This window comes from Serinus canaria, chromosome 12 (assembly GCF_022539315.1).
Source record: "Serinus canaria isolate serCan28SL12 chromosome 12, serCan2020, whole genome shotgun sequence".
Taxonomy (NCBI): domain Eukaryota; kingdom Metazoa; phylum Chordata; class Aves; order Passeriformes; family Fringillidae; genus Serinus; species Serinus canaria.
The window spans coordinates 14784135-14804963 of NC_066326.1; the positions used below are offsets into that span (position 1 = coordinate 14784135).

A 20829-nucleotide genomic window follows, 5' to 3' on the forward strand; every position below is an offset into this window, starting at 1 on the left:
ACTCCTAAAGAAACTCATTATATCCTCTCTCCTGCAATTTTGTGTTCCTGGGGTGCGCACTGAGCCTGTCAGAAAGGTTGCCATAGAATGACTTCCCCTCAGGGCAACTCAGGTTCAGCTCAGGGGAAAAGGCTGAGGAGGGTTTGCTTGCCATCTTTTAGATTCTCCACTTCTGTTACAAATTCCTGGCAAGATCCTTTAGTGTGTACAGGCTTGAAACACTTCCCCATGCTCAGTGGGACAGTGAAAGTAAAGTCCATGCTGTCAGTAAATCACCCCAAACAACACCCGAGTTCATTCTGGGCCTATTGCTGAGTGAATCAGCCCAGCTCCTCAGCTCTGTTTTTGGGATGGCACCAGGCAGCTCAGTCACAGAACCACTGAGGTGGCACCTCAGCCTGGTGTGACAGTGTCCAAGCCTCCAGCAGCCCTTGGTGGCCACAGATGTGCATTATGGGCTGCCAGCAGCTGGGACAGTGTCACAGCCACAGCGCCGGGAGGGGGCTCAGTCCTTGGCAGCTCCACACTGCAGGGATTACATCCCTCTGCCTTGCACTGGATTGGGCTGGGTCGGATTCATCAGACTGCATTGGACTGGATTCTATTCCATTGCATTGCATTGGATTGGGTTCGATTCCATTGGATTGTGTTGAACTGGACTGGATTCCGCTGGACTCCATTGGACTGGTTTGGATCCGCTGGATTCCGCTGGACTCCATTGGATCGCACTGCACCGCACTGCGCGACGCCCCCGCCCCTCCAGCTCCCCCTAGCGCGGCTGGCGCGCATGCGCGTCCGGATAGACTAGACCCCGCCCGACAGCACCAGGCCCCGCCCCTACATCGAGCACCTCCCTCCACTTTAAAGCCCCGCCCCCTCGCGCCGGACCCCACCCCCCTGTGCCCATAAAGGGGCGCGGGCGGAGCGCGCCGCGCCCTGAGGGGGGTCGAGCCAAGATGGCGGCGGCGGCAGTGCGGGCCGGGCGAGCGGCGGGTGCGGGCGGCGGCGGCGGCCACGGGGGAGCCGTGACGGCCTGAGCGGCTGTGCCCCGGCGCTTCTCCCGGCGACATGGAGGCGGCGGCGGGAGGCGAGGACGGCGAGGAGCCCCCGCGGGAGGCCCGAGTCCTGGGCTCTGAGCTGGTGGAGACATACACGGTGCGGAGCGGGGAGGCCGTGCGGGACGTGCGGGCGGCGGGGATGGGGGCAGCGGGCCCGCCGCCTCAGCGGTGCCGGGGGAGCGGGTGAGGCCGGGCTCGGTGTCGGGCTGCCCACGGCAGCTGTGCTCGGCCGGAGCCGTGCCCACTCTGGGGACGGAGCGAGACATTTGGCGCAAGTTTCCAAGGGGCTTCGGAGAAAGGAGCCGCGTGGGAGCGGGGCTCCGCCGGGAGCAGCGGCTCCGAGCCCCTCGGTCCTTTGGGAGAGGCGGAGGCTCCGTGGGCAAGTGTCGTGTTCTTGCCCGTATATATCTACGTGTATGTGCGTATGTTTATGAGAGATTGCTATCGAGTAAACATAGCTTTCAAAGCTCCACTAAACAAAACAGAAAATCTTTCCTTCGCGTGGAAGTATCATAAAAAACCCCTCTGATCTTTTTTCCAGAGGAAATCAGATGATTTAGGATAGACAGTTTTTCCTTTACCCTACCAAAAAAAAAAAAAAAAAAATTGCCAGCAGTGTTTTAATTTGGGGAAGGAATGAAGCTTTTGATATATAACTTGTTTTTCATCTGGTTGCATTCTACCAAGAGTTAATTGGTCTGTTTTTCAGGAAGAAGCTCATCCTAAAGCAAACCTCAGAATAATTGCAGATAGAAAATGCCTCGAGCACACCACCCTTTAGTTATATAACTAAAAAATGTTTTCTTCTTCTGCCTTATTTTAGTGCGATTTGAAAGAACTTCTTTTGGTAGAATGCTCACGGATGACAGGCTTCCTGCTGTGGGAAAGAAAAGGGAAAGGGAAGCAATGGTTCAGAAAGACAGTATTTGGAAAGCTGTGTGATGGATGCAAGTAATACTTCATGGTCCTGCCTCTGTAAAGGTATCCAGGGAAAACAGAGCAACAGGAGTGTGGTTTCTGAGTTGTTAATAGGATAGAGCTTTACACAGCTGTGGCACATGAAGAGCCTAACTCCTTCCCAGGTGATGGCTATTGGAACACGATTGTGGGAATGACTTTCAGGTGGTGAGTTGCCATATTTACAGGCAAAAATGTGTGGAGCATTTGGACAAGGAGTTGACTGCAAGCTTGAAATGAATCTCTGAGAAGTGCCTGAGCTCATTCTCTAAGTTGCATGATGTGTATTCTCAGAAATGGTACCACTGCTGTTGGGGGTGTGTTAGGATGTGGTTCAACCCTCAGTCAGCCGAGAGGCACAGTGAGACCCGTGGCTGGGGGACTGGAAACTTCCATGTCAGGTGTGAACCAAGACTCAGCAGTGCTGGTGCTGGTGTTGAGAATTTCAATCAGTATTATGCAATACCAGTGAATGAGAAAATCAAGTGCATTCAGTTGACAAAGTGTCAACCCCAGTGTCATCTGCCCCCTTATCCCTCTGGAAGTTATGGTGCAGGAGGTGAAAGGAGCTTCTTTGCTGCTTCAGTCTGCAGACAAGTGCTGTGGTAGGGTCACCCTTGGGTGACATCATTAATGTTATAGATTGAACTGGAGTTCAGGTGTGTAACTCTGCAGGTGGTGTTCATCTGATCGGCTGATAGTTGAGGATAACATTTTCAGCTGCTCCAGCTAAGCCCAAGGAAGTTTATTTTCTGAAGACCAGATTTCTTTCTTTAGTGGTTATGGAAATACCATGCTACTTTAATGCCATTTTTCTTAGGAGCTTTAAAAGTGCAGTGTATGATAGACAGGATTTACCAGTATTTGGTCCTACTTTGATTCTCTTGCTGCATTTTTGAAGACATGTTGGCACTAAGCTTGCTTGTGTGTAAACCCCCTGGAGCTGTTAGCAGGACTCCAAGGCTGCTTGTTAGCTTTTATGAGACAGGCCCAAGTCATTAGAAATGTGGGACTAGATCTTTAAATGAAACCAGAAGTTTTACAAAATTTGTCACAGGTGAAAAGTTTTTGAAAAAAATAGCATGTGTTTAGTGTTCATAATTAGTTGAGTGGAGCCTAAGGACATGACAAAGATCTGCACCAGGACAGAGACTGTTAAATGGTGTAAAAGTCAGTCAAATTTGGTAAAGGTAAGAAAGAAAATACAGCTGTAGCAACCTGCATCTTCATCCATTACCATGTGGTCAAGTGGCAGTGATCCTATTTACATCCTTGGTTTTAAAAGAGTTGTTTTTCTTGTGGCATATGAGCTTCCTATTGCACTCTGTATTTCAGAGCTCACTCTCAATAGAAGGGGGCTGTCCTGACATCCATTTGACAGTTGTGATACCAGATCCTGTAGAATATATCAGGGAGCCAGCCCCACAGTTCTGTGTAATGTTGAAGGTATTTTCAAAAATGTGACTTTCCTTGGAGTGTTTAGCATGAAAGGTAAGGTATGAGTAAATCCAGCAGGAAAAAATGCTGCACTGGTTGATGTGTTTTCTGTTGGGTTAGTAAGCTGTGAGCATTTCTACAGGGTGTTTCCCCAGGGTGTGCTGGTCCAACTGATGCTGACTGAAGACTGGTTTTAAGTAGAAGGCCTCAAGGCTGTCAGTGCTTCATTTGTTTCCTGCTATGCATTTGTTGGCCTAAAATTGTCTTCCTGCTTTTCCTGGTTTTTGCAGCTGTTTTTAACATAAATACTAACTTTGATATTTAAGGAAATACTGTTGCTTCCTTGAATGGGTGTAAACTGACTACATGATGAGGCAGAAGGAGGAGATGTGGCTCTATCACTGCTCTGGAATTTGGGACCTACTGGCTGTAGTCACACCTGTGTCCCAGGCGTCCTCTGGAGAGCTCTGTCATTTAAGTGTTGGGTTGTTATTTGGTTTTTTTACAGTACTGAAGCATGTACAGTGGGATGAGACACAATGTAGAAATGCCAGTTCTCCATGTAAAGCAATGTAGGCAGGTTTTTGTACTGTGTATAGGAAGTGAACAAAGCAGTCTGGAATCACTGTTGTTCATTTAGTATCTACTTTAAAAATGTTTAGTAGGTCTTTCAGCCCTTAGTGTTTAAGAAAGTGAAGGGATATTGTTTGGTGATGTGGGGTCTTAACTGCAAAGAACTTGTAGTGGCTTGACAAAAACAGCATTGCAAATATGTCAAACACTTTGCTTTGCAAAGTAGAACATAACCAAAAGAGCTGATTTATAGAAAAACGGACAAAACGTTTTATTCAGAAGGGTTTGGTAGAGACAGGTGGAGGAGGAAATCCTGTGAACATAAAGGGTTTTCACATGGTGTATTTATTTATGTCCGCAAGAAAGTACAGAATGACGATGTCATCATCTATCCATGTATTCCTTTAGCACTTGGTGTGACAGGCAGCCCTTGGAGGACCTTAACTTCAGCCTTGTTGTATTAGTGCACTCAAAAACTGTTGATGATGAACTTAAGCTCCTAAAACAGTGAAATATCTAAGGGGATTTTTTGCTTTAAAATGCTTTATTTCTATATTAAGACAAGTCAATACACACATCAGCATATTGCATTTAAATATTTATTCTTCAGGATAATGGCAGCTTGTGGATTGATGTGAAATCAGTTGCTGTCTCTGCATACTGATGCTGTTTGGAGGGGTGAATATGTACTGCCTGCCCTGGCTGTCTTCTAGATGGGAAATGCTACAGCTTTTTAAAGACTTAACTTAATGAATTGTATCAGTGCATGCAAACACTCACTTTAACAGGTACTTTTCCCAACCAGACTGTCCATTTCAGTAAGTGCTGTGTTTCTAGAAGTGGTCAGTGCTTGCCATTTCAGCAAAAGGATAATTAAACCTTTATTACAAATTTACTCTGTGTTTTATACAGGGAGGAGGGGTTTGCTTGGTCACCTGGTAAGTTGTCTGTTGGGACATGTGAAGTTACTGAGTTTCCAGTGTCTAATCTTAGGTTTCATGCCTTGTGTATTTAATGTGCATTGCATTTAGATGTGCTGCTTGCTCTACTATAGTTTAGCACAGTCAGCTTTTCAAAACAATTGGTATTTTTATTATGGCTTATAAATGTAGTACTTCTTTACCTCCACGTTTCATTTCTTGGAGTTTCTCCTTGCTTTCCTCAGGGTTGTGAGGTGCTTTTGAATGCTGGTGTTATTTCTGTTCTGGTTTGTCACCAACACAGTGATTAATCCTGATCTGCTGTTTCCCAACAGAGCATGACAGGAAAACAGGCACAGGCCTTAATTGAGTCCATAATTCTGTGTGGGCATTCTTCTGTGTTTTCAGTGCTCATCCCAGCACTGATGTGTCACTCACCGCGTGCACGAGTCAGACATCTTGGTTTGGTTCTCTGTAGGGCTTGGGTTTTGCTCAGTGAGCCTGTGTCAGATGCTTACAAAATAAAACTGGCATAAACTATACTTCATCTTCTAAAATGCAGGTGGTATTCTATTTAATGCTTGACATTGTGCTGCTCTGTACTTGCAGTAAGTGAAAACTGGTCTTTTATGTAACAGATTGAAGCTGTTACTGATTTTTGTTTTCTCATGTGGGTTTAGCAACTAGATGTGTATCATCCTCATAGCAGTTATGAGTCAGCTCTGGGTGATCTGTGGTAGTAAGCAAGTTCTTAACTGTATTAAATGCTTTCAAGATTTGATTACAAGCTGGTGTTTTCCCCAAAGACTACAGTTGGACTGGATAATATAGTTTATTTAATTTATTGTATTCAAGTAGCTGTGGAACTGGTTTTGCAGAGCCTTCTTTGTTTTTGGCTTGTGTTTTAGCTTGTACCTTTAAAATGTCTTTGGGATGGTTTGTTTCTGGCATATCGAAAGGTAGGCTGAGTTTCCTGCAAAACCAGTACTGTTCAATCCAGAAAAAAGTCACCTAGAATGAAAATCTTTGTTTGCTACATGCACAGCTGAAAATACTTGTTTTTGTATTAGGAGATGTTGGGTTGCTTTAGATAATTGTAGTGAATCTTTGGGCTCGGTAACTCTTCAGGAAGATGTCTTGTGTGCTTTACCCCAAAAGGAATAAAACAGCATCCACCCAGCCAAAGGATTTGTTCTGTTTTCTCAAGGGTTAAGCTCCAGATTTCTGCTTAACTAAAATGACAGCAGGATGCTTGCCAAGTTCCTCTGCCCATTGTGGAACTTGGTAGATGGAAGAAGGGATGCTGCTGTCTCATGCTTGTGGGTAGCTATAAGGACCAGCTTCAGTTAGCAGAAACTTTTGGGAAAAGAAGTAGCTTAGAGCCCTTGGTCATTAACCTTTGGGTTGCAAAAAGCCATTGCTTTATACTGAGGCATCTGTATGTTCTTGCTGTGGAGCACCCTCATGAGTGACATCAGGCATCCCCCATCAGCAAAGCCCCCTCAGACCTGGGGTTAGCATTTCCTTAGCTCTGATTCTCGCAGAATATATACCCGCCTTACAGTGCTCCATCAATCAGCAGGTCTCACAGTCAGCTTCTCTTTAAATGTTTTGCAGTGTCCTTACCTGATTTTCATCCTTCCAGGTGTACATTATTCAGGTCAGTGTTGGCAATCATCAGTGGACAGTCAAACATCGTTACAGTGATTTCCATGACCTGCATGAAAAGGTAAGAATGTTAAAACTGTGACCTTGGTATCTTACAAAACTTTGTACAGTTGTTGTAGTTCTGTTTTACAGAGTGATTTACATAATTTCTTTCTTCAGTAAAGAAAGAGAATATCTGCCAGATGCCACTTGAACTGCAGACTAAGTCCTCTTTGTGAGAACATTGTTACTTGCCCCTGTAACACTCCCCTCTTGAACTGGGGGAGGTTGACCGGGACAGCTTTAGCCTTGGGTGGAAGCTGTGTCAGAGAGGAGAGTTCAGGCTGGAGTCAGTGAACTTTTTGCTTAAGAAGGATGTTTATGATCAGCTGATTTGGTGGCCAAAGTCTCATCACAGTGGATGATAAAAACATCTTTAAAGTAGCATGGGATATTTACCAACCAGTGCTGATAAAAAACAAAAATGGGGAAAAGTCAACTTTATTCAAGAGTGTTCTGTTTTCTCAGAAATGCACTGGTTATTTTGTTGTTTTATCACATTTGTTGCATTCTGCCCTGGGACTGAGAGTGATTCTTTGAGCAGACACTGTTATTACACTCTGATCATTCCATGACAAAATGTTCTTTCTGAAAATACCTAATACTTTGAAGGCAGTAGCTAAATTTACTGATGTAATTTTATTTTTGGATCTTCCCAGCATCAGGCAACATGCACTTAATGTGTTCCATTGCATCTTTTGTGCAAGTTCAGAGGGTGTGTCTGGTATTAGCTCTGGTCTTTGTCTTTCAGCTTGTTTCAGAGAAGAAAATAGATAAAAATCTGTTACCTCCGAAGAAGATCATTGGAAAAAATTCCAAAAGCCTTGTGGAGAAAAGACAAAAGGAACTGGAGATCTACCTGCAAACTCTGCTGCTCAAGTTCCCTGTTACTGTACCAAAAGTTTTGTCACACTTCCTACACTTTCATTTATATGTAAGTTTATGTTTTTAGTGTCTGAATAGAGGCCTGACTCTCTTTCCCTAATTTTTTGACTTGGAGAGAATTCTGTGGAATCTTCATGAATTTGCTGAAATGGCTCTTTTTCAACATTTTGCACAATATAACAAAGCATATTTTTAAGATTTTTGACACCACTATTTATTGCAGTAGACACTGTGCTGGGAAGTAGTGTGGGCAGGGACTCTAAGAAGAAAAAATAAATGCTGGCAGGAGAGTTAGATGCTGTGAATAAATGTGAGGCTGAATTGGTTAGGCTGAAGTCAAAAGTGCTGGCTCTCAAATGAATATTGCATAATGGATCCACACCCCCCTACTTAGCTAATGGCTGGAGCTGTGGTTCACACTGAAACAGTTTCAGTAGCCCAAATTAAGAAAAATGATGCTTCTCTGTGGAAGCACAATGATGGAGTGGCCTTTGGAGAAATAGCCCCAGCAGACAGAATGTTACGGTAAAGGATACTTGAAGCAAGAAGCAATTACTTGATTTCATGTTCAGATTGCAATTTGTTCATCTCTTGTGTATAGTTAGGCTTTTTTTGCAATATGGCATCATGTTGTAAGGGGGAGAAGGAATTTCATCAAGAGGAAAAAGCACTGGAGAGCTGAGTGGAAAGGAGGAGAAGTCACTGCTTTGGGGTGGGATGTTTTGAGAAGGCTCTTCAGGGTTTCATAGAAAAGCTTCAGAAATTAGTCACAGGTGATCAGTTAGGTGTTAATTAAGTTTTAGCAACAAAAGAAAGCCTGGTTTAGTTATGTTACATGAACTTAATTATCTTGGTGAGACTTCAGAATTTCTTAGATAAAAATAGTAAAAGATTTATTCCACACTGTTGCTATTGCCTTGCAGGCTTGAGAGACAAGCACAGATTTGTAACTATCAAGCCCTCTGAGATGGATTTTAAATTTATTCAAAGTATCTGACAATGTAGGGAGAATTCTGTTCGAATAAACCAAAATTCCAGTGATCACCAGCAAATTGCATAATTTTTCTGTTCTGTGCTCTATCTTGTAAATAATGTCTGTTTCATTAAAGTTTCAGTATTGTAATTCCACATGGTTTTTATACAAGCAGAAGTTCTTCCTTGCCCCTGACTTATTTCTCAGGACTATTTTTTTCCTCCTGTAATGTAATCTTTTTTGGCTTTTCCAAAGAGCTAGGAGTATTTGAATATGAATCCTTCCCTGTTTCTGAACTGCTCTTGGATATTAAGAGGAAAGATGTTGCTCAATCTGCATTTCTTTGCTTTAGGGGGATCTGACTTAGTTGTAAACTCTATTGTTTTTTTGCTTGGAACTTAAGAATACTTTTAAATATTTACCAAAAATGTGTTAATTATTCAGGAGAACAGCTAAATATTTACTGAAGTAATTCTACTGGAAAAAAGACCTTTCTGCAGAACTTTGATCTTTTAAAATATCTTCATTACCAGACAACGCATGTACATACTGGGGCTGTTATAATCCCTGATATTGCCTCATTAATTTTTGTAGGAAGTCTACAATATTTTTGTCTATTCTCTTTTGCAGTATTTCCAGTAAGGATTAGTTAATTTCATTTCCCAGGTTAATAGAACTAAATGGAGTCAAAATACCAGCCATTGATACATTAAAGTCACTTTGAAGCCTTTACTTGTTGTTGGGTACTGCCTAGCAAAGAGAAACAGTTGCATGTGACAGCATGTAGAACTTTATTGTTACTTTGACATTGAAAAGGGTTTCTGCAGTGATACGGGGATGCCTATTTTGTCGCACAGTCTTTGTCATCTTACAAGATTGGGTTTGTTAACTTACATGTAGGTTTTGCAGGAGAAGCATTGAGTACCCACAAACTGCTGTTCAGACACACCTGCAAACAATGGACTTCTGTGGGTGTGATGCATTTAAGTGGTTATAGCTAAGACAAGAAGTCTCTTGTAGATCTGATAGAGGAATAGAGTTCCTTTTTTTGCCTGCTAGTCACTGAACAGTGTAAGTCATAATCTTGTTCCAATTTTAAATGTAGAAAAAAAATTTTGGCTCCGTGTCCCAGATGACAAAAGAGATACAGAGTAGAGTTTTCAATTAAGTCTGTGCTTGCCAGATGAATGTAACTGGCTTATTCAAATGTGAATCAGAATTGTTTAATTTATTTTGGAATACAGCTTTGAGCTTGTTGTTCTCAAAACTATGGCGTGGAGGCTTTGTTTGTCCTCAGTGAATGGGGTTTCAGTTGCACTAAGAATGTGATGTTCTAAAATCCTTGCCTCATGAAATGAACCGAGCTGTCTGCTGCAGATGTCCTGTGGATGTATTCCCTTGTAATGAATCATGAGGTATTTGTCAGCAAAGTAAACTTATGAAATATTCATGGCAGTGATCCATAATATCTGTTCATACTTTGCAGCTACCTTAAAATGAGATGTTTGTCTAGGGGAAGCTTCACCTTCACAAATAGTTTTATTTTGTTCTTTTTGTGGGCCTTTGAAAGGGAGCTGTTGGAAGTGCTCAGAACTATTTCTGGACTTGCACAGGGCATTTGCTTTTAGTGGAGAGAGGTGTGCCCAGGTGGAAAATACTTGTACTGATCTTTGTGCACCTGCAGATTCAGAGAGTACAAATCCCTGCACTGGGAGTTTTCAGCCTTTCATGCTGGAGCCATCAGTGCCAGGAGTGGAGGTTGAGCACCTGGGTGGGTCCAGGAGGGGAAGAGGGATGATGAGAAGAGGAGGGGTTTGCATTACTTTGCAGCAAGCATAGTAGAATTGAAGTCCAGAAGACTTAATTTTTATATCTCTTTTTTTTCTGTAGACCTGTTAATCTAAAGCATTCTCTGTGTTAGTGATATTTTGAGGAAATGTTGAGTACTTGAGGCATTAGAATGGTCTTAATGTTAAAATTTGAGGAACACTACACTTGTAATATTTTCTTCAAAACAGATCTGTCTTCCAAGTTGGGCTAATGATGGCTAGTAATAACTTGCTCTAATTGCTGCTGCCCTTTTATTAATGTGCGAAGAATGAGATTTTTAAAATTCACTGTCTTTCATCTTGGAAGTGAAAATCACATGAAATAAAACAATGTCAAGTAATTTCTAGGAATCATTTTCAAGTTACAAAGAAATCTATAAAAAAGTTACCCCTGATTTCAGTTAAAAAAAAAACCACAACAAACCAGTCCTCTACCACAGCGAAAAAAGGATACTTCACTGAAGGTCTAAATTAAAAATTGGAGCCATAAGTATGCAAATAACACTTATTGCAGTGGTTTATTGTTTGCAGGAGATCAATGGGATCACTGCTGCATTGGCTGAAGAGCTCTTTCACAAAGGTAAGGAACTTGCAGTGTTTATTCAGGAATGTTTTCTCTGTTCATGCATTCACGTATCTTTCATATTTTACCTCCACACAATGAGAGATCTGCTCTTCCATATCTGATTAATACTTTTTCTCTCACTTCTTTCTTTTTTTCTTTTTCTTGCTGCTTGCACTTTAATTCAAGCTGCTTTTTGTGAGGAGTTGCAACAGTCTTGCAGCCACTGTTGGAAACAAGAAATTGGTGAATGTATGTTTTGAAAAGGGCCTCCTAGGCTGTGTCATTAAGAGACAGGATGTGGCAGTGGTGATCAGGAGCTTTTGCTAAGCTCTCTGTCTCAGTGTGTTTTAGTGTAACCTGGAAGGAAGCTTGGTCTGTGTTAGTGAGTCCTGACAGTCTGTGTACTAAATGCAAGAGATTACTTTACATATCTAAATATTATTCTTCCAGAATTCAGGAAAGAGGAGACCTGGTCAGTTAATTTAAGGGTGTGCTTTTCTGAGGCTGGCAATGAAAATGAAACGCTCTTACTGTAATTACAACAGCTCCAGCTGCTCCATTAACAGCAGGAGATATGTGAAAGGATTAAACCCTGCTATTTTTGTTTTGAAGGACATGCAAGATGCTACTTTATAATTCCAGTTGGCTGAGGCGTGGTAGGCGTGATAGGTGAAACATGTTTCTGCAATGCCATTTCAGATTTTCTGGCAGAAAGTTACCTTTAGGTAAAGCCATCTTAGAGAGTCCATTCAGCGAATTTTGGAATATCTTAAGCTTGTGAAAAAATCTTTGCTGACTTTCTAGTGCCTGCAGTCTCACTGATACGAGAATTGTTGATGTGTCACTGACTGCTCTGTATTAGTGTAACTTTCCAGTAATGTATGTGCAGCTGGACTCTTGGACTTGATCCCACTGAAGCTAAAGGGAATTTTATTCCTCAGAGCATTTCTCAGAGCTCTGCTTATAACAAAAGCTGATGCTTTCTTGTCCATGAAGTCAAACTGATGTCCCTAAAAGGAAGAAAGATATTCATTCCATGTGTGTGTTCCAGCTGCTGTAGCCTACGTTGAGCTTATGGTGCCTTCAGAGAGGCTTTTATGTGCTGCTTCCTGCTGTTCCTACTGTTAAATTGGATTGTGAAATTATAATTAGATAAGGCGTTTTCTGTTCTGGGCATTTGCTTTGGTACTAGCATGTGGAAAATCCCCATCCCCATACTTTCAAATGTGTTTTCAATCCCCATACTTTCAAATGTGTTTTCAAAAAAACACATTCACCACAATTCTGCATTTAGGCAGCATAGCAAAAGATCTGAGGTCTGTATTTTAGATAGCAGGTGCTGTGTTTTCTTAATAGAAAAAACCTAACTGCTATAAACTTGAAGATATATCAGGAAAAGTTTGATAACTCTTACATTATGTAAAGAAACTTTGATTCCAGTCCCGTTAAGACTGAAGGAAATTTGCCATTAGTTGCATTAGGAACTTCAGGCCTGTATCATGAGTGCCCACTTGAATACCTGAGTTATCTTGGTGTTAAAATAATTATTTTGCTACCTCAATTTTCATCTTAGAGTGCAAATGACAAATGTGTATCACTGCACATTTTGTAGTGAAGGTACTGTTACATGGTACTATTTTCCTTGTACCATTTATTCCTGTGTAACCCTTGCAGCATTGTGTTTGATCCTAAGCTACTCTGTTTTTCAGGAGAGCAGCTCTTAATGGCTGGAGAAGTCTTCACCATCAGGCCCTTGCAGTTGTACGCTGTCACTCAGCAGCTGCTGCAGGGCAAACCTACCTGTGCTAATGGAGATGCCAAAACAGATCTTGGGCATATTCTGGATTTCACTTGTAGACTCAAGTATCTAAAGGTGAGGTCAATATTAAATAGGTGTTTATGCTGCCAATGCTTCAATCCACGTTGCCAAGGTGTTTTGCTGTGTGATGTGATCTTTTCAGCAGTGCCCTCTGTATAGATGCAGCCACAGAATTTTGCTGGGTGCCAGTGGGGATGGGTAAAGAAATAAATATTGACCTCTTCAACCTTGCTTTCTTTGCAGGCATTATGGGTAGGCCACTGTATATGAATACATGTGCATATGTGCATCTGTATAAATCTTGCCCCCTTTCTCACTGTCTGACTGCATCTGAAAGTTAAAAATAAACCCCTAAAAAGTGCCTCAATTTCATAGATGGCCCTGAATTTCTAGCTAAAATGCCATTTCAGAATAAATGTAAAATGGCCTCAGAACAGATAGTTTTTGTCAGGAGACAATATGACTTTTTTTTCTACCAAATAAATGAATTAGACTTTCCCTAAAGTAATTTTTTTAAACACTGCTTGCTATGACTCAAAAACTCATTTTAGCCCCTTTGTGGCATGAGGAGCTGCCTTTTAACTGTGTCGTGTGTTCAAATCTGAAATCAAATGGTGGATCAGGGAAGCAAAGCCACAGCTGTGCTGGTGTTCCTGGGGCTCCTCAGTTGCCTTTGTCATCCTCTGTCTGTATAGAATCCTCTAAAGGGAGGATTTTCTGGCTGGAGAAGAGCTTATTGTTTAGAAAAATCGGCATCTGCAGAATTTCTAGCCCTTCTGAATGCTTGTGAGTGGGCACATTCAGAACTTGTAAGATACATAAAACCAGAGAAAACCCTTTGAGTTTTCTCTCAAAATTCTATTCTCAACAAACATAATGAAGCCACCTGCTTTTTTTGCTGCTGACATGCTTTGAGGCCAGAATCCTATGACCATATGGAAATACCAGATGCATTTTTATTGATGCATCAGTGTAATGCTTGTTTTCTTCAAACCCATTTTGTCAATGCCTTGAACTTCATCCCTTGTAGTGGAATTAAAGACAGTGCTGACTTGGAGGGTTCAGAGGTTTCATGGAAGTTGTTTTCAGTGAATTTTCTCTGATTTTCAGCTAAGAATGGAGCCTTGGTCAGCCTTGCTTATGATATTGCTTTTTGCATGCCCCATGTGCTACAGAATGCAAGCACAAGGTGGCACTTCAAGTTCAGTGCACTTAGCTGGAGCAACTAGTATTTGTTTTCCTGAAGAGTTAACCTGCAAGTGTCATGAATCATTTCATATTTGAAAAATTGCTTGGAACTTTGGCTGTCTTTCCAAGCCACTGCCCTTGGGCCATTGCCTGTGTAAGACTGGAATGTGAACAAGTTGGATTGTGTACACTAACTCAGTTCTTTAATGTTTTAAATGCCAGGTCACTGGAACAGGGGGACCTTTTGGAACCAGTAACATTCAGGAGCATCTCTTGCCTTTTGATCTGTCTATTTTCAAATCACTTCATCAAATAGAGGTAGGACTGGGATACTGCTCATATGTGCTCTGCAAATGCCCGGGCTGCTGCCTATATCTCAGAACTGGTGATCCTCTGCTTTGATTTGCCACTGGAGCTGGGGAATGCAGAGATCAGGAGGACTGTTTCATTTGTGAAACAATGTTTTTTCACAAGTTTTGGAAATAAGGACACAATGTTTAAATTAGAGGACCTTGCACTGTGTGCATTTCCAAAAAAAAACCAGTTTCCAGTATTCATACAAAACCTATACCTGAGTGCCTTTCCAGTACCTGAAAGAACTAACAAGTGGTTATAGTAGGATCCCCTATTACAAAGTGCTTTTAGTTTGGAAAAAAAGTATGTCAAGTATTTGTGAAAATGCCCTGACATTAAATTTTTTGTAAAAGTGCCCTTTTGGGTCTAGTGCTGCTTGCTTGATAATTTACAGATGTTTTTCACTGCTCTGCTTGCCATATAAATACCAGGGTTTCTAGCAGTTTTCAATGGGTATTTTTTGAAATATCTTCTTGACTACTTTAGGTCTTTGCAGAGAGAGAGAGAGAGAGACTACCCAATTCTGTCATGCAGTCTATGCACTTTTGGTGGATGCTGTATTTTTTCTAGTACATGAATGCTCTTGTCTCATTGATATGAGACAGTTGTTGGTTGAGAACTGAAGTGTATTTCTGAACTAAGTGATTTATTGTCGTTCTCATAGAGGAAAGAAACTACAATAGAGTGAGAGAGTCTAACACAATAGAGAGGATAGTGCAGAAATGTGTCAATTTTCCCCTTTTCTGTGAGCATGAATGTGAGGAAAAAAGATTTTAGATCTTGAAGACTTTTGAAATTGTATGTTCATGAAAGGTTTTGGATTGGCTGACACTAGATGAACACTTTCATCCCAAAGTAAGCACTGTCCAAAAAGTAAAAGTGGTAATCTGGGAAGAATTTTTTCAAGAATGACAGATTTTTCAATCTCTGTCGGTTCATTGTGGTTTTCCTGATACACCAGCAAATGTGCCAGCTCTCATGGTTGCACAATGTGTGTGACTGTCTACAGAGAAGGACCTGGACAGATGCTGTAGCAGATTTTCAGTAATGTTGGTTCAAATTGAGCTACAGAAAAGGAGACTTTATAATCTTAAATTTAGTCTGTGTAATTAGCTGACTACAGGTCATTTAGATTAGTGTCCTCACTTTCTAGGCATTTCTTTTTTCTTATGATAAAAAGGACATCTGATACCCAAATGAATGTGTCTGCAGGTAGAGTCATAGCTTGAAGTAGATTTCTTTTAGGTAACAGTAAAAATGCTGTGACCTCTTAAATCACCTGGGTAGTTTCACCTTGAACACGTGGGAGAAGTGGAAAGTCAATGGAGAAGCTTTGTTTAAATATATGTTTGAATTTCACTTTTCTCTTGTTATGTCTCTAATTTCTTGCTTTATCTTTGCCAAGTGTCAGTCTTTCTGACCTCATAATCTCAGGAGATTTTAGGGAAGGGCTGTAACTACTTTTCAGATTGCTGTAGAATCTGCTGTTGGAGCTTTCAGCTACCTCTTTTGTGTCTCATTTGTCTGTCCTAGTACTTCTGACTTTGTAATGTGATTTTTTTAAAATAGATCAGTCATTGTGGGGGAAAGCTTATCAAAGGGCTGACTTCATCAAAACATGCTCTGGCCACACTGAGTGTTCGATTTTCAGCAACATCAATGAAGGTAAGAGCAAGTTCCTCCTTCTGGTGAGTGTTCAAAGCATGTGCAAAACCAGCATGCACAATGGGGAAATGTCCATTTGGAGTTCATGGAGTTTTCTGTACTGCCTATTGCAGATTCTGTTTTTAAAACCATGGAATTCTAAGGGTTTTCTAACCTTACAGAATCTCAAGTTTCACTGAGGGAAGTGTTGGGATGTGTCCCTTCACAGGGACACTTTTGATGCTTGCTTACATGGGATTGTTGGGATAATTTCCAAAACCATTAGCTCTCCCTGAAGATTTAAGCCAAATGTTGGTGTCCCTCTGTTAAATAGGAAATCCTGGTGCCTGAAGCCTCTGAGTTTGATCAGTGGGAGCCAGAGGATGCACTGGATTCCAGTTGTCCAGTGACAGCAATTATCCCAACCTGGAGAACTTTAACAACTTTGGATATGAGTCACAATAGCATCTCTGAAATTGATGACTCAGTGGTAAGAAGCATTTTTAATTTGTGGAAAAAATTAATTATCTGTGGCACATTATAGACAGCAAGGATTTTGGGTTTGCTCTACTGCTTTTTCTGGAGAATTTTCAGTTGCACTTTATGTTGGTTATCTACCCAAGTTAGTGCTTAGGATGTTTGTTCTATAAGAACTTCATTTCCTTTGCTAAAGGAGAGTAGTTTTGTCATTTTGTGTTCTGTAGGCATTTCCATGAATTCTCACTTTTTGAAACTGTTTGCCTTGGCTGTAGGAGCCAATTAGATTTTTTTTTAAATTTTTTTTTAAAAGAAAAAACACCTCATGGCTCAACTTTGGAGTGGTTATCTAGGCTGGAGTTTCCTGCATATTTAAAAATTTATGACTTGCTGGCAGCTTTCTTGACATCAAAACAATATGAAAAGCATGAAAACAAACTTTGGAGTATTTTACCAGTACTTTAGAATTTTGTTTTGTAAATCAGCTATTAAGAAAAAAATTAACATTCATCACAAGAGACTGGTAAAATATGAACATAGCTTTTTACTTGAGCTACTCTTGTGAAGCTGGAAATAGTTACATGTGTAGCTCAACCAGACATCATAGAATTGGAGCATAATTATCTTGTTCATAACTTTTTGTGATGTAGATTTAAGATGCTTCAGGTCTGTGTGCAGGTCTTAACTGGCCTGTCAAGGCAAATCAATTCTGAGATTACAACCAAAATAAAGCAGATGCAAAACACTGATGTGAGAATTTAGCATCAAGTTCAAGGTTTGAGACCCCCAAGTAAAAAGTAAAAGAATTTCTAAGTTAAATGCATTTTCTACAAGTTTGTGTGACCTTGTAGTAGTTGGCTGGTATAATCAGTAATGCACTTACTCTGGATTTTAGTTCTATTGTCTTTATCTGGGTTTGTGTGTAGCATAAATCCCCTGTTTTTTCTATTTGATAAGACCAAAGCAGCATTAGTGAATTTGATCTATATTTAGTGGGGATTAATTAGGAGAAATTATTTGTCTTCAGTAAGAAACCAGGCATCAGATTAAAACTGAATGGTGCCCCTCAGAGTAACCTGGTTTTCTTATGAGCAGGAGTCAGCTCTTTTTTGCCCCGAGTCACGCAGAATGCTTTCTTAATGCCAGAAGCTGGGAAGAGAGACTGTGTTGGATAACACCTTTCCATTGCTTTTGCTGGTCAGCAGATACTGAGGGAAGTGTGGCCTGACTTAAAACTAAAGTGCATTTAACACATGTGGGGTTTTTTCCCTTCTAGAAATTAATTCCAAAGATTGAGTTCCTGGATTTGAGTCACAATGGGGTGTCTCTGGTGGAAAATTTACAGGTAAGTGATGCATTTGAAGGTGAATGTTTTACCCAGCTGGTGAGACTTTAGAACACAGATTTTCATGCTTCAGAATTTTGTTGCTCATCTTCATGGAGAGTAGTTTCAGCCCAAATAGCTGATTCTTTGTAACACGAAGTACTCTTTTAGTGATGCATTTCTTAACTGCTCCTGGATAGTTTAATTTCTTTGCCAATATTGACATACAACATTTAGTTTTTAACTAAATTCATTCACTGCCAGCTGTATGTGTGGGTTGGTAAAAATGCAGTGGAGGAAATTCCATTTCTACAGGCTTTAACCTTTGTAATGAGCAGTTTCAGGTCATGTCTTTCATGCTATGTAGTGTCCAGAAAACACTGTTGCACAATAAAATGAGCCAGCCATAAGATAGCATTTTTGTTTAGTTTTAATTGGTGTATGACATGAATTTTCTGTGCTGTTGTAGCATCTGTACAACCTTGTTCACCTGGACTTATCCTACAACAAACTTACATCACTAGAAGGTGTTCACACAAAACTGGGAAACATCAAAACTCTGAATTTAGCAGGAAATCAGCTGGAAAGGCTGTGTGGTCTTAACAAACTGTACTCATTAGTCAACTTGGACCTGAGCAACAACAAAATAGAACAGGTAACAGTTGACTTTTGGTGTCAAAATGTGTGTTAGATCAGATGCCATTTCTTTTAGTGGATCAAATTGCAAATAAATAAAAGTGGCTGAAGTGATTTTTCCTGGTTGTTGTATGTATGTAATCTATGCAAGAAATGCTCAGTCTGTGTGCTCATTTTCATTTTGCCAGTCTATATTCATGCTTTTGTTCAAATACTTCCAGATTGATGAAGTAAAAAACATTGGCAGCCTGCCATGCTTGGAGAAGGTGATGTTATCCAGCAACCCACTGAGCATCATCCCTGATTACCGGACCAAAGTCCTCGCTCAGTTTGGAGACAGGGCCTCAGAGGTGAGCCCAGTGCTGCTCTTCTCACCCTCTCTTCAGCCAGCTAAGGGAAGTGGTGCAAATGCTCTGAAAACCTGATGAGTTTTTGGAGTGTATTGGAGAAGGTGTTTAGAGAGTGAAACTTTATTAATGTTACTCAGCTGTGCTCCGGGATCTAAATGAGATTTTACCCTGCCTCATTGGGTAACAGTCTGTTAATATTGAAACACTGTTGTGCTGAAATGGTGTTAAACTTGCTAAATGTTGATGAGTCTGCATTAAAGTGATGTTAGCTCAAGGTCTAATGTGGTAATTGCTTCTGTGTAATGGTTACAAAGATGCACATGGCTTGCATTGAGCTGTGGTAATTTTTGATTATTCCATTAATAAAAATTGGAGAATGCCTCATTTGCAATACTTTTAGATATTTTAACTTTTTTTTTAGGTTTGTTTGGATAACATTGTTACCACAGAAAAGGAACTAGACACAGTGGAAGTGCTAAAAGCTATTCAAAAGGCAAAGGAGGTGAAATACAAACTCAGCAACTCTGATAAAAAGGTGAGTCTGGTGAGAGTACTAGAATGTGCAGATTACAAAAGCTTACAGAATTACTTCTACAGGTTAGATTTTCACAGAATGCACTAATTTTTCCTTAGCATTAAAATGTTTATGCTTTGTGTTTTAATGTGATATGAACTTTTAATGTTGCATCTTTTTCCTATTTAGTTTTCAATGCATTTTTGGTAGTTATCTGACCTTCTGTTTTGTGGGCTGGCTTGGGAGAGAGGAAGTGGGAGGAAAAGATAAAATGGCTTAATGGTGTACACAGTGAATTCACAATTGACCTTAACAGCCATGTTTTGTATCTTAAACAAGTATTTCAGAGCTGTGATTTTACTGCTTGCATTGCAGAGTACTGAAATTACTTCCCCAAACTTTCTTCCTGTGGGTAGTCAGCAGTGGGACAGAATCAGAAATCTGAATTCTCCTTGCCTTCCCTCATACCTGGCTGTGTGCTGTGTAGTTGGTTAGTCTTACTTTGGAAACCAATGTAGAGACAGAAGAGGGTCTGTCCCTACAATGTAGAAATCCTGGTGTCATTGTTTTGACTTGTGACACTGCCAATTCTGTCAATACAGTGATTAGTCAGTGATCAGAATGGCTTCTCTAAAAGGATTCTTAGTGGAATTCCACCTAGTGAAAATTGAGACTTAGAGGAGGTGACCACCCCCCTCCAAAAAAAAAAAAAAAAGCTGGCACTAACTTTCCTTTACTAAAATTGAGAAATCTTATGTGGACTTATTTAGTTCAGGATCTCATGTGTCCTGTGTATTTAGTTTTTTTCTTTAATTGCTGCATACTTTCTTTATTAGATCAGTGAGGACTCCAGGCTCACTGCTGCCAGCTCCAAATCAAACTGTTCTTCTCTTACTGTTCGTCCTTCCTCTCCCTCTCTGCCTCGTCCTGTCAGCTCCAGCCAAGGTAATCATGTATGTATCGTGCTGCTGGGCTGAGCCTCTTGGTTCTGCTTTTCTAAGCTGCATTGATATACATGAATATTATGTGCATGGATTTAGGGCTTTCAAGACAAGCACAAAGACATGGTAGAATTGGCTTTGAAAGTGAAAGTTGTATGGAATGTGACTCAGCAAAACTGGCCTGTAGTTCCCAGTAGTGGTTAAATACCTGACGTGAGAATTTGGCTACAGGACTTTTCACTGCATCATCCTGCAGAGGACTAGATGCCATTTCCAGGTTTAGAATCATGCCTTAATGGCATAGAAAGAAATATTTTAAAATTGGTTCACTACCCATTCTTGGTCTGCAAAATGCGAGCTCCAGCAGCATATGTTCCATTAGTGCTTTTTGCAAGAGGTGCATTTCTGTCACACCAGGGGAAGACAGAGAAAGGAGATGAGTAAAAGACACCTGTGGGATTAGTGTTCTGGCTGAGCTGGTGATTTCAGCACATCTGTTGTGCTCTATAGTACCTGCTGACCTCACCTCAAGTTTTTTTACTCTGTGTTTCAAATGAATGTGCCTGCTTCATTAGGAACTTAGAATGATTTAACTTTTCTCTTTAGCCCATAGGACTGACTTATGTGAATATTCACTTATGTGACTGAGAAAAAGAGATAAAAATACTTGCTGGTTTT

General features: G+C 40.8%; 1 protein-coding gene across 5 annotated transcripts in view; it reads left to right on the top strand.

Moving 5' to 3' along the window:
* The first annotated feature begins 882 nt into the window (after positions 1 to 882).
* Positions 883 to 20829, top strand: part of NISCH (nischarin) — a 29585-nt gene continuing 9638 nt past the window's right edge. For 3 of the 5 annotated variants that reach the window (XM_009091031.4, XM_050979223.1, XM_018915013.3), the window contains exons 1-13: positions 883 to 1155; positions 6591 to 6674; positions 7404 to 7586; positions 10871 to 10919; positions 12614 to 12777; positions 14134 to 14229; positions 15835 to 15930; positions 16244 to 16399; positions 17663 to 17731; positions 18180 to 18365; positions 18568 to 18696; positions 19118 to 19231; positions 20047 to 20155. In XM_009091031.4, coding sequence (XP_009089279.1) covers positions 1069 to 1155; positions 6591 to 6674; positions 7404 to 7586; positions 10871 to 10919; positions 12614 to 12777; positions 14134 to 14229; positions 15835 to 15930; positions 16244 to 16399; positions 17663 to 17731; positions 18180 to 18365; positions 18568 to 18696; positions 19118 to 19231; positions 20047 to 20155 — 1522 coding nt within the window. In that variant the 5' untranslated portion in view covers positions 883 to 1068. Of the gene's footprint in view, positions 1156 to 6590; positions 6675 to 7403; positions 7587 to 10870; positions 10920 to 12613; positions 12778 to 14133; positions 14230 to 15834; positions 15931 to 16243; positions 16400 to 17662; positions 17732 to 18179; positions 18366 to 18567; positions 18697 to 19117; positions 19232 to 20046; positions 20164 to 20829 lie in introns of all 5 variants that reach the window. The other 2 variants (XM_050979224.1, XM_030227951.2) reach the window with 2 other exon arrangements.